A 13072-nucleotide genomic window follows, 5' to 3' on the forward strand; every position below is an offset into this window, starting at 1 on the left:
AATCGGACTGGTTTCCAGCATCTGCAGATTTTCCCTTGTTTGAGACAGGTTCAAATAATAGGTTAACAAACATTGGTCAATTATTCATATTGATGTAAGGAACCTGATAGTGAGACATCAATCTCATTATCTGAAATATTTCCCAAGTTCCTCAGGTTTGAATATCTCCTGTCATATTGTAACTAAAAAGAAGTAAAACCCTGCTATCAAGAATATATTTTGATAATGCGCTGTAACATTTTAATTACTGGGTTTGCTGGATTAGTGTCTAAATAGTAAGTTTTCTTGTAGCTTAACTTCTTTTATGCAGTGATTTGCAGTAATTTCTAGTAAGTTAGTTCTGTATATTTTTTGTAATTTCTTTATTGTCAGCATATCCACATCAATCAAACTAGCTGTTCTTGTCATTAGTTTTTCAGCATAAAGACAAGGTTCTTTGTTCTTTCCTTCTTTGCTCTTCTTCATCCTTGTTTTTTAGCTTTGAGTTCTTTTCTTCTTCCTTACTTACGGTGAGTCAGTTATTGTCAGAGTTAGTTACCTGCTGCTATGTTTACTGTTATTTCTTTAGTATGAACACTAAATAAAACAAGTTGAATCACAAGATTTATACCTCTTTTTTTGACTTCCAAAGAACCTTCTGAACAATACCATCTCCATATCCACAGGAACTACTCAGTGCCAATGTGCTTCAATTTGAAGAATGCAGTTGGGAAACAAGTAGAGCAAATGGCCTTTTCTGTATTTACAATCTATAAACCTCAGTAAGCCTCCTCTTATATTGGCAATGATAGAAGAATATGGCTGCTGTTTGTAAGCAGATACTAAATGTCTTTTATTTTAAAGAGGTTCTTCACAGGAGAGCAGCTTCAACATCTTATTGGAAGAAGGTAGTCAATCAAGATGGCTTTTTCTTGAATAAGAGAACTTTCTTGCTTTATATGGGTCACCTGGAGGAGGTTGTATGATGTTGAAAGATCCAAAACACCTGATGATTCCAAGAACATCACTGAAGATGTGTCCAGAAGCATCAGTAGATGTATGTACACAGCTTTACATGCTGTCAGGACACTGGAGCAGGGATCCAGTCGCAGACCCAGTACTGTGCACACAATGATATTAATTGAGTAATAAATCCCAAGGTGCAAACAAAGTCAGTGTCAAAGTTTAGGCAGAGATCAAAGCATCCAGAGAAATCCAAAAACCAGAATCCAGAAACAGACAAACTCAATATTCAGACAGACAGAGTACAATCCCAAGGTGTAAACAAAGTTGGTGTCAAAGTTCAGGCAGAGATCAAAACATCCAGAGAAATCCAACAACCAGAATTAGGAAACAGGAAGAGTCAACATTCAGACAGTTGGGGTTCAGATACAAATGCTGGAAAGGCTCAGGAAAACTCACTGGCACAATCTGGTAACAAACAGGTGCGATCACAGGACTGAAATACACTGACAATAAACAGAGAGGCAGATGATAGGTGGAGCACAATGAGACACAGGTGGCAGCAATACAGGTAATAATGAGAAACAGGTGAGAGAAGGAGTACTCAGTAATACAGTGGCCGGAGTAGAGCAGGAGTGGGGACAGGAGCACATGGTAATACAAAACCACAGGCTGACAGCTAGGGGGAAACACACAAAAAGAGTTCAACTGGAGGTACTGACACATTTGGAGACTTGCAAAGATTAATTACTTGCATTTGCCTTCTTCACCACTGACTCAACCTGCAAGTTAACCTTCAGGGTGTCCTGCACAAGGACTCCCAAGTCACTTTGCATCTCAGATTTTTGGATTTATTCCTGGTTTAGAAAATAGTCTGCACATTTATTTCTACCACCAAGGTGCATGACCATGTATTTTCCAACATTGTATTTCATTTGCCACTTTCTTGCCCATTCTCCTGATCTGTCCAAGTCCCTATGCATCCTACCTGTTTCCTCAACACTACCTGTCCCTCCACCAATCTTTGTGTCATCTGCAAACTTGGCAACAAAGCCATCTGTTCCTTCATCTAAATCATTTATATACAGCATAAAAAGAAGTGGTCCCATCACCGACCCCTGCGGAACACCACCAGTCACCAGCAGGCAACAAGAAAAGGGTCCTTTTATTCCCACTTGCTGCCTCCTACCAATCAGCCAATGCTCTAACCATGTTACACACATAAAAGTTGCTGGTGAACGCAGCAGGCCAGGCAGCATCTCTAGGAAGAGGTGCAGTCGACGTTTCAGGAAGTCCTGACGAAGGGTCTCGGCCTGAAATGTCGACTGCACCTCTTCCTAGAGATGCTGCCTGGCCTGCTGCGTTCACCAGCAACTTTTATGTGTGTTGCTTGAATTTCCAGCATCTGCAGAATTCCTGTTGTTTGCGCTCTAACCATGTTAGTAACTTTCCTGTAATACTATGGGCTCTTAACTTGGTAAGCAGCCTCATGTGTGGCACCTCGTCAAAGGCCTTTTGAAAATCCAAATATACAACATCCACTACATCGCCTTTATCTATCCTACTTGTAATCTCCTCAAAGATTTCCAACAGGTTCGTCAGACAGGATTTTCCCTGAAGGAAACTATGCTGACTTTGTCCTATCTTGTCCAGTGTCACCAAGTACTCCATCACCTCATCCTTAACAATTGACTCTTACATCTTCCCACCACTGAGGTCTGGCTAACTGGTCTATAATTTCCTTTCTGCTGCCTTCCTTCTTTCTTAAAGAGTGGAGTAATATTTGCAATTTTCCAGTTCTCTGGCACCAAGCCAGAGTCCAATGATTTTTGAAATATCATTTCTAATGCCACCACAATCTCTCACGCTACCTCTTGCAGAACCCCAGGGTGCAGTTCATCTTGTCCGGGTGACTTATGTATCTTTAGGTCTTTCAGCTTTTTGAGCACCTTCTCCCTCGTAACAGTAACTGCACCCACTTCTCTTCCTTCACACACAACAACATCTGGCACACTGCTAAGTGTCTTCCACAGTGAAGACTGATGCAGAATATTCATTTAGTTCATCTGCCATCTCCTTGTCCCCTGTCATTACTTCTCCTGCCTCATTTTCTAGCAGTCCTTTATCCAACTCACCTCTCTTTTATTTTTAACATACTTGAAAAAGCTTTTCCTATCCACTCTGATATTATTTGCCAACTTGCTTTCATATTTCATCTTCTCCCTTCTTTTGATTCTTTTAGTTGCTCTCTGTAGGTTTTTTAAAACTTCCCAATCTTCTATCTTCCCACTAATATTTGCTTTGTTGTATGCCCTCTCTTTTACTTTTACAATATCTTTGACTTCCCTTGTCAGCCATGGTTGTACTATTTTACCATTTGAGTATTTCTCCATTTTTGGAATACACATATCCTGCACCTTCCTCATTTTTCCCAGAAACACACACCATTGCTGCTCTGCTGACATCCCTGCCAGCAGCTCCTTCCAATTTACTTTGGCCAGCTCCTCTCTCATATGACTGTAATTTCCCTTACTCCATTGAAATACTGCGACGTCAGCCATTACTTTCTCCCTATCAAATTTTAAGCTGAACTCAATCATATTGTGATCAGTGGTGTGAGGGGATCCAGGAGTGCCCCTATTAACTGTTTGAAGAGAGACAGAGAGAGACATTCATCATTGATGGTTTGTTTGGAAAGGAGAGAGAGAGAGACGAAGATTGACGGTTGGACTGACATAGGAGTTAACTTTGGAGTTTTACTTCGGAGATAAAAACTGAACAGCTCGAAGGTTACTATGGTGACTAACAGGACATTATTGATGTTACTTCCAAGGACTTGTTGCCTGCTCACATTCCTTTACAGACAAAGGAAGGAGGGACTCTTTGAATGACAGGTGATGCTCAGCCTGGTGGGATAAACGGGAGGTCAGATGATACAGACCTCAGACACATGATCTAGACACTGAATGAGCATTGTTGTGCCCGCAGAGAAAGTGGGTTTTGGAGGATCGATCAGGCGGATCGATCCAAATTGCTATTCCAGCGGTGAAGAAGGGGTTGACTGGTGGGGAGTTGTCTATGTGTCCACCCTTGCCAGGGTGATAGCTCCACCACAGGAAAACCGGTCCCCCTGGTTAAAGTCACAGTCGGTGACTGTAAAGGATTTCGGAGGACGACGAGAAGATCGACGGCATCAGCTCACCTGAAGACTCAACTCACTCTCTCTCTCTCTCTCCATCACTACTCAACTAAATACCACGAACTGAACTGAACTTTACTCAACATCGTAAGACTGTATCTTTTTACCCCGAGACTTAAAGCAGCTTGGTTTTTATACATACATATTCCACACTTACTGACTTGCGTACTTATATATATATATATATATATATATATATATTCATTGCTAACCTGTGTGAATTATTTACTTTGATATTATTGTATTGCATAGTTACTAACAAATATTATTAGTTGTTAGCAATACGAGACTCCAAAGTGGTTTCTATTTCTGCTGGTTCTTTATCCCCATCACGGGGTACGTGACAAAATTGGGGCCTGCGTCCGCGATATGAACAAATTGGTCGGGAGGCTGGTTTGAATTGATTGGGGAAAATTCCTTTTGATTTGGTTGTGTGGAATATCAGCAGAAATGGAGTTTGAAGTTAATAAGTTTATGACAGAACCAACCCCTGAGGCGTTGGAGGATGCTAAGAGGGATTTGCTGTTGGGAATTGCTCAAAGGTTAAAACTAAGGGTGACCACTGAAATGAGGAAAGTTTAGATGCAGACGATAATAGCCCAGCATTCTGTAGCTAAGGGAACATTTGAGGAGGAGGTTAGAGTTATTTGCTGAGGCTGAAGCTCAGTTGAAACTGAAATTGAAATGACTACAGCTCGAGGCTGAGGCCGCGGAGAAACAGAGGATCCATGAGGCTAGAGAGGCAGAGAAACAGAGAGCATTTGAAAGGGAGAGATGGCAACAGAACGTTCAGATGGTGAACCATGAAGAGGGGTTCAGTGTCAGTCGAGAAATTAGGTTAGTACCTCCATTTGATGAAGCCGAAATTGATAGGTATTTCCTACATTTCGAGAAAGTGGCCCGTAATCGGGAGTGGCCGTGGGCGCAGTGGGCGGTGTTATTACAGAGTGTGGTTAAGGGGAAGGCTCAGCAAGCATATGCAGCCCTGTCTCTCGAAGACGCAAAGGATTATGATAAAGTGAAGGATGCTGTGTTTGAAGCTGATGAGTTAGTCCCGGAGGCGTACAGACAAAGGTTTCGAGGTTTGAGAAAGTCCTGGAAACAAACGTATGGGGAGTTTGCCCATGAGAAACGGGTATACTTTGATCGGTGGTGTGCTTCGAAAGGGGCAGTTGAGAGTGTTGGCAACATGAGAGAGTTAATGTTGATTGAAGAGTTTAAAAACTGCTGAGATAAGGACGCACTTAGATGAAAAAGGGGCAGCGACACTGTCAGAAGCTGCTAAGTTTGCAGACGAATATGCCCTAACTCATAAAGTAAAATTTTTCCCCACTAAGAGTAACCCACAAGGGAGTAGAGATAATCCACCAGCTAAACCAGAGAGTAAACTGGGGACTAGTGACAAAAGTAAGGAGGAAGGGAAACAGTCGGGGGGAAAATTTCCCAGTTTCAAGTGTTACTCTTGTGGAAAACCTGGCCATGTGGCATCCAATTGTTTTGCTATGAAGAGGGGAAAAGGAAAAGAGAAAACCCCAAATGCCTGTGTTCAGACGGCTAAAACACCGTTGAAGAAGGAGGGGTCTGACCGAGTTCAGGAGGGACACGAGAGATTTATTTCAGAAGGGTTTGTGTCTGTGAAGGAGGGGTCAACCCCAGTGCCAGTGAGAATCTGGAGAGCTACTGGAGCTTTCCAGTCACTGATACTAAAAAGTGTTTTGGAATTTGGTGCTGAGGCAGAGACTGGGGAAGTAAGTATTATCAAGGGCATTGGAAAGGGAACAGAGGCCGTGCCTTTGCATAAGATAATTTTGAAATGTGACTTGGTATCCAAGCCAGTCACAATAGGGGTACGATCTGAACTACCGATAGACCACGTTGATGTCTTACTCGGTAATGACCTTGCAGGTGGAGATGTTTACCCAGCAGTTCAGCTCACAAATAAGCCTGAATAGGAACTTCAGCAATAGCTGGCTCCTGTACAGGCCAAGGTTCAAGCTATTGCTGAAGTTCCTGTTCCAACTGGCAACAAAGCTTTAAGAAGTTTTTTGGGAATGATTGGGTATTATCGTAAGTCTTGTAAGAACTTCGCAGACATCGCTCTCCCCCTAACAAAACTCCTAAGGAAGAGTGAAAGATTTGTATGGAATGACCTTTGCCAGGAGGCATTTGAACCCCTGAAAGCCATCCTGTGTTATCATCCTGTGCTCAAAGCACCTGATTTTTCAAAGCCATTCTCGATAGCGACAGACGCTAGTGACAAAGCTGCTGGGGCAGTACTGTTACAGGAAGGTGTGGATGATATTGAACACCCAGTAGCTTATTTCTCAAAGAAATTTAATGTGCACCAGAAAAATTATTCAACTGTTGAGAAGGAGTTATTGGCACTTATTCTGGCCTTACAACATTTTGAGGTTTATACTTGTCCTGCTCAAAGACCTCTTGTGATTTACACAGATCACAATCTGCTGGTGTTTTTAAATAAAATGAAGGATAAAAATAGGAGGTTGTTAAATTGGAGTCTAGTACTGCAGGAACTTGATTTGATAATCATACATGTAAAAGGTACTGATAACATCATAGCTGATTGCTTATCCCGATGTTAAGTTGGAAACTGTAACCATTTTTGCTTTGTCATCTGATGTTTTTTCCTTGTATTGGTTAAATCCCTGTGATGGGCATTTTAAAACAAATTGTCTTGGACATTTTTTTTCCCCTGATGAAGAGGAGTGTGAGGGGATCCAGGAGTGCCACTGTTAACTGTTTGAATACAGACAGAGAGAGACATTCATCATTGATGGATTGTTTGGAAAGGAGAGAGAGAGAGACGAAGATTGACGGTTGGACTGACATGGGAGTTAACTTTGGAGTTTTACTTTGGAGATAAAAACTGAACAGCTCGAAGGTTACTATGGTGACTAACAGGACATTATTGATGTTACTTCCAAGGACTTGTTGCCTGTTTGCATTCCTTTACAGACAAAGGAAGGAGCGACTCTTTGATTGGCAGGTGATGTTCAGCCTGGTGGGCTAAATGGGAGTTCAGATGATACAGTCGTCAGGCACATGATATGGACACTGAATGAGCATTGTTGTGTCCGCAGAGAAAGTGGGTTTTGGAGGATCGATCAGGCGGATCGATCCAAATTGCTATTCCAGCGGTGAAGAAGGGGTTGACTGGTGGGGAGTTGTCTATGTGTCCACCCTTGCCAGGGTGATAGCTCCACCACAGGAAAACCGGTCCCCCTGGTTAAAGTCACAGTCGGTGACTGTAAAGGATTTCGGAGGACGACGAGAAGATCGATGGCAACAGCTCACCTGAAGACTCAACTCTCTCTCTCTCTCTCTCTCCATCACTACTCAACTATATACCATGAACTGAACTGAACTGAACTTTACTCAACATCGTAAGACTGTATCTTTTTACCCCAAGACTTAAAGCAGCTTGGTTTTCATACATATATTTCCACACTTACTGACTTGCGTACTTATATATATATTCATTGCTAACCTGTGTGAATTTGATATTACTGTATTGCATAGTTACTAATAAATATTATTAGTTTATAGCAATACGAGACTCAAAGTGGTTTCTATTTCTGCTGGTTTCTTTATCCCCGTCACGGGGTACGTGATCACTGGTTCCTAATGGTTCTTTTACCTTAAGCTCCCCAATCGCCTCCGGATCATTACATAACACCCAATCCATTGTAGCTGATTCCCTAGTAGGCTCAACGACAAACTGCTCTAAAAGTCATCTCTTGGCATTCAACAAACTCACTCTCTTGAGATTCATTACCAATCTGATTTTCCCAATCGACCTGCATGTTAAAATCTCCCAGGATGACCATAACATTGCCCTTCTCACATGCCTTTTCTATTTCCTGTTGTAACCTGTGATCCAGCTCCCAGCCACTGTTGGGAGGCCTGTATGTGACTGCCATCAATGTCCTTCTACCCTTGCAGTTTCTTAACTCAGCCCACAAGGATTCAACATCTTCTGATCCCATGTCACATCTTTCTACTGATTTGATGCTATTCTTTACCAGTAGAGCCACACCACCCCCTCTGCCTACCTTCCTCTCCCTCCAATATAACGTGTAACCTTGAACATTCAGCTCCCAACTACAACCATCTTTCAGCCACGATTCAGTGATGGCCACAACATCATACCTGGCAATCTGTAATATTGCAACAAAATCATCCACCTTATTGCTTATACTCTGTGCATTTAGATACAACACCTTGAGTACCGTATTTGCTGTCCTTTTTGACTCTACATCCCTAATGTACTGATACTCACCCTGTTGGCTGCAACTATGTCCTATCAGCTCCCTGCCCTTCCCGACAGACTGACTGCACACTATCTTTACTTTTTTTACCATCCGTCCTATCCCGAGTCCCATCACTCCAATTCCCACCCCCCTGCCAAATTAGTTTAAACCCTCACCAACAGCAGATCTAACAAACATGCCTGCGAGAATATTGCTTGCCCTTGGGTTCAGGTGGAACCCGTCACTTTTGAACAGGTCAAACCTTCCCCAGAAGAGATCCCAATGATCCAAGAACCTGAAACCCTGACCCTTGTACCAGCTTCTCAGCCACACATTTATCTGCCAGATCATCCTGTTTCTACCCTCACTGGTGCATGGCACAGACAGCAATCCAGAAATTACTACCCGGGAGGTCCTGCTTCTCAGCTTTCTACTCAGCTCTCAAAATTCTCTTTTCAGGACCTCTTTGGTTTTGCTTCCTATGTCATTGGTACCAATATGTACCAAGACATCTGGCTGCTCCCCCTCCCTCTCCAAAATGTTGTGGATGCAATCTGAGATATCTTTCCTGTAACGCCGTAGGATCTTATCTTGATAAGCAGCCTCATGTGAGGCACTTTATCAAATGTCTTCTGAAAATCCAAGTGAGTGACATCCACTGCCTCTCCTTTGTCCACCCTGCTTGTTACTTCCTCAAAGAACTCCAACAGATTTGTCAGGCAAGATTTCCCTTTACAGAAACTATGCAGACTTTGACTTATTTTATCATTAGTCTTCAAGTATCCCAAAACCTCATCCTGTATAATAGACTCTAATACTTTTCCAACCACTGAGGTTAGACGAACTGGCCTATAATTTCCTTTCTTTTGCCTTTATCCCTTCTTAAAGAGTGGAGTGACATTTACAATCTTCCAGTCCTCTGGTACCATGCAAGAATCAAGTGATTCTTGAAAGAATAAATAGGACAAAAATCTGGCTAACCACCACTCAATTGGTCTACTCTCAATCAATAGCAAAGTGACGTTACCACTGCTACCAAGCTGCTCTTACTAATAACCTGCTCACTTGGGGGTCTTGTCAGGACCATATAGCTCCCATCCCCAATGCAACCTAACTCTAAACAGCTGGACTTCAGAGGTGACTGGAGAGTGATTGCTCTTGACATCAAAGCAGCATTTGACATTTGACCAAATGTGAAATCAGGATAAAGCTAGTTATGGGCAGGAAGGGGAAAGCAGTCATAACCCACCCCCTAGCCCCACACAGGAAGATGGATGTCCTTGTTGGAGCTCAATCATCTCAACCCAGGATGTGATGATGAACAAAGCTATCAAATCTGCCTTAAGTGCAATGTGTACCAACTCTAAAATGCATAGCTGTTATTCACCTAGGCTACAGCATTGTGAGAGTTGCTCAAGGCAGTCTTCTAAGCCTCAGTTATTTCACCACTGCAACAGAAGGTCATATATTGTCTATTGTCTATTATCAGAAGTGGGGATGTTTGCTGCTGAGTAAACAATATTCTCTTTCGTTCCCAACTAGTCCACAAGTGAAGCCAACAAGGTCTGCCTGCAGCAAGGTTTAGATGACTTTCGAACATGAGTGGAGAAGCAGCAAAATAACACCTGCTCTACAACACTGTCAGGCTTTGACAATATTCAAGAAGAGTGTCTGACCACCTACCATCTACAAGACACAAATGTGGAGCATGATGGAGTATCTTCCACTAGATGAGTGCAGCTCCAACAATGCTGAAGAAGCTCAGAACCATCCAAGACAAAGGAACCCTCTTCCACCACTCGAAACATTCATTCTCTTCTCGTACCACCCACAAGTGCACAACAGTTATTCATCTTGATTACTTCAGTAGCACTTCCCAAAACCACAACCTTAATCATGAAGAAGGGGACAAGGGTTTCAGGTACAGTACATGGGAGCACCACCTCTTGAATGTTCATTTCTTAAAGCCACATTGCCATTGTGTTTAAATCCGGCAGCTCTGTGTGTTTATCTTCACCAGGGCAACAACAGCAGTTCAGTGATGGAATTCACAGCCACCTCACAAGGACAAACTATAAATGATAGCCTTGCTAATGATGCCCAAATATTGCCAACTTTGGTACTTGCCCCCAACTTCTTTAAATTATGCTATTTAAAAACAAACTGTTAAGTGAGCATACTATTTTTCTTCTGGTTCCATTGCTGGTTGTAGTAAATCATCAAGCTGTTGTCCTGGGATAAAATAAATGCTCCATACTTACCCCATCATAATCCTCCATGCTCTCAAATCATCCCTTAATCTTCTTTCCTCTAAAGAGGAAACCAGTCCTCAATCTCCTTCTAACAGGAGTCTTTTATGTAACTATGAAAATGGACAAGGGAGAGCCAGTGGATGTAGTGTACCTGGACTTTCAGAAAGCCTTTGATAAAGTCCCACAGAGGAGATTAGTGGGCAAAATTAGGGCACATGGTATTGGGGGCAGAGTACTGACATGGATTGAAAATTGGCTGACTGACAGAAAACCAAGAGTAGCGATTAACGGGTCCCTTTCGGAATGGCAGGCGGTGACCAGTGGGGTACTGCAGGGTTCAGTGCTGGGACTACAGCTGTTTACGATATATATTAATGATTTAGATGAGGGAATTAAAAGTAACATTAGCAAATTTGCCAATGACACAAAGCTGGGTGGCAGTCTGAAATGTGAAGAGGATGTTATGAGAATGCAGGGTGACTTGGACAGGCTGGGTGAGTGGGCAGATGCAAGGCAGATGCAGTTTAGTGTGGATAAATGTGAGGTTATCCACTTTGGTGGTAAGAACAGGAAGGCAGATTATTATCTAAATGGAGTCAAGTTAGGAAAAGGGGAAGTACAATGAGATCTAGGTGTTCTTGTACATCAGTCACTGAAAGCAAGCATGCAAGTACAGAAGGCTGTGAAGAAAGCTAATGGCATGCTGGCCTTCATAACAAAGGGAATTGAGTATAGGAGCAAAGAGGTCCTTCTGCAGCTGTTCAGGGCCCTGGGTGAGACCACACCTGGAGAACTGTGTGCAGTTTTGGTCTCCAAATTTGAGGAAGGACATTCTTGCTATTGAGGGAGTGCAGCGTAGGTTCACAAGGTTAATCCCCAGGATGGCGGGACTGTCATATGTTGAAAGATTGGAGCGACTGGGCTTATATACTCTGGAATTTAGAAGGCTAAGAGGGGACCTTATTGAAACATATAAGATTATTAAGGGATTGGACACGCTGGAGGCAGGAGGCATGTTCCCGCTGATGGGTGAGTCCAGAACCAGAGGCCACAGTTTAAGAATAAGGGGTAGGCCATTTAGAACGGAGTTGAGAAAAAACTTTTTCACCCAGAGAGTGGTGGATATATGGAATGCTCTGCCCCAGAAGGCTGTGGAGGCCAAGTCTCTGGATGCTTTCAAGAAAGAGATGGATAGAGCTCTTAAAGATAGTGGAATCAAAGGTTATGGGGATAAGGCAGGAACTGGATACTGATTGTGGATGATCAGCCATGATCACAGTGAATGGCGGTGCTGGCTCGAAGGGCCAAATGGCCTACTCCTGAACCTATTGACTATTGTCATCCAAAGTACCAATCAAGTAAAGACTCTCTGTACATTCTCAAGGCCTGGGCATCCTCCGCAAAGTGTGGAGTCGGCATTGGACAAGACACTCCAGCCTAACCTGTGTTTTATAAATGTAGTCTCCTACCAGTCATTTGTATGATATGTATCTTTCAAAAAACATAATAAGCTACATTCTTCATCTTACCCTGTATCCTCCATTATACAACCAAACCAGACGTCAGTGCACCGACAATTATCTGTGAATGAAAAAAAACAGAAAATATTTGGAGAACATGTGCAATGGATATGATTCAGAATCATATATACATATATCACATCATCTGTGAAACACCTATTGCAGAGACGATTCTGAAAGCTGATGGTGTTTTATCCTTTATCGGGCATTCAGTATATTTCCAGTCCTCCAATATGTTGGAGAGGAAGTTTGGCAGATTAGTTTCAGGTAGGACCACAGGGAAGTAGTCACCCCCAGATTGCAGGAGACAGGTAACTGAATTACTGTCAGGGGAAGGAAGGGAAATGCACAGCCAGTGCAGAGTACTCCTGTGGCCGTTCCCCTCAATAATAAGAACCCAGCTTTCAACACTGTCAAGGGGGAACGACCTACCAGGGGAAGCTACAGTGAACTGATCTCTGACACTGAGTCTGGTGCTGTGGCTCAGAAGACGACTGCAGTGGTGATAGGAGATTCCATAGTCGGAGGAACAGAGACAAGATCCTATAGGCACGATAGAGACAGCTGGAAGGTACAGTGCCTATAACAAGTATTCACCCCTTGGAAGTTTTTCAACATTGAATCACATTGGATGATTTGGCTTTTCTCACACTGATCAACAGAAATGACTCTTTCATGTCAAAGTGAAAACAAATTTCTACCAGACACGAGGAAATCTGCAGATGCTGGAAATTCAAGCAACACACACAAAATGCTGGTGAACGCAGCAGGTCAGGCAGCATCTACAGGAAGAGGTACAGTCGATGTTTCGGGCCGGGACCCTTCGTCAGGACTAACTGAAAGAAGAGTTAATAAGAGACTTGAAAGTGGGAGGGGGAGGGGGAGATC

At 42.9% G+C, this 13072-nt stretch overlaps 1 protein-coding gene across 6 annotated transcripts in view; it reads right to left on the reverse strand.

The window, feature by feature from the left end:
• adam11 (ADAM metallopeptidase domain 11) overlaps positions 1-13072 on the reverse strand; it is a 287890-nt gene that overhangs the window by 107928 nt on the left and 166890 nt on the right. For all 6 annotated transcript variants that reach the window (XM_063037211.1, XM_063037208.1, XM_063037207.1 and 3 more), the window contains exon 14: positions 12194-12245. In XM_063037211.1, the coding sequence (XP_062893281.1) occupies positions 12194-12245 (52 nt within the window). The remainder of the gene's footprint in view (positions 1-12193; positions 12246-13072) is intronic.

This window comes from Mobula hypostoma, chromosome X1 (genome assembly GCF_963921235.1).
Source record: "Mobula hypostoma chromosome X1, sMobHyp1.1, whole genome shotgun sequence".
Lineage (NCBI taxonomy): Eukaryota > Metazoa > Chordata > Chondrichthyes > Myliobatiformes > Myliobatidae > Mobula > Mobula hypostoma.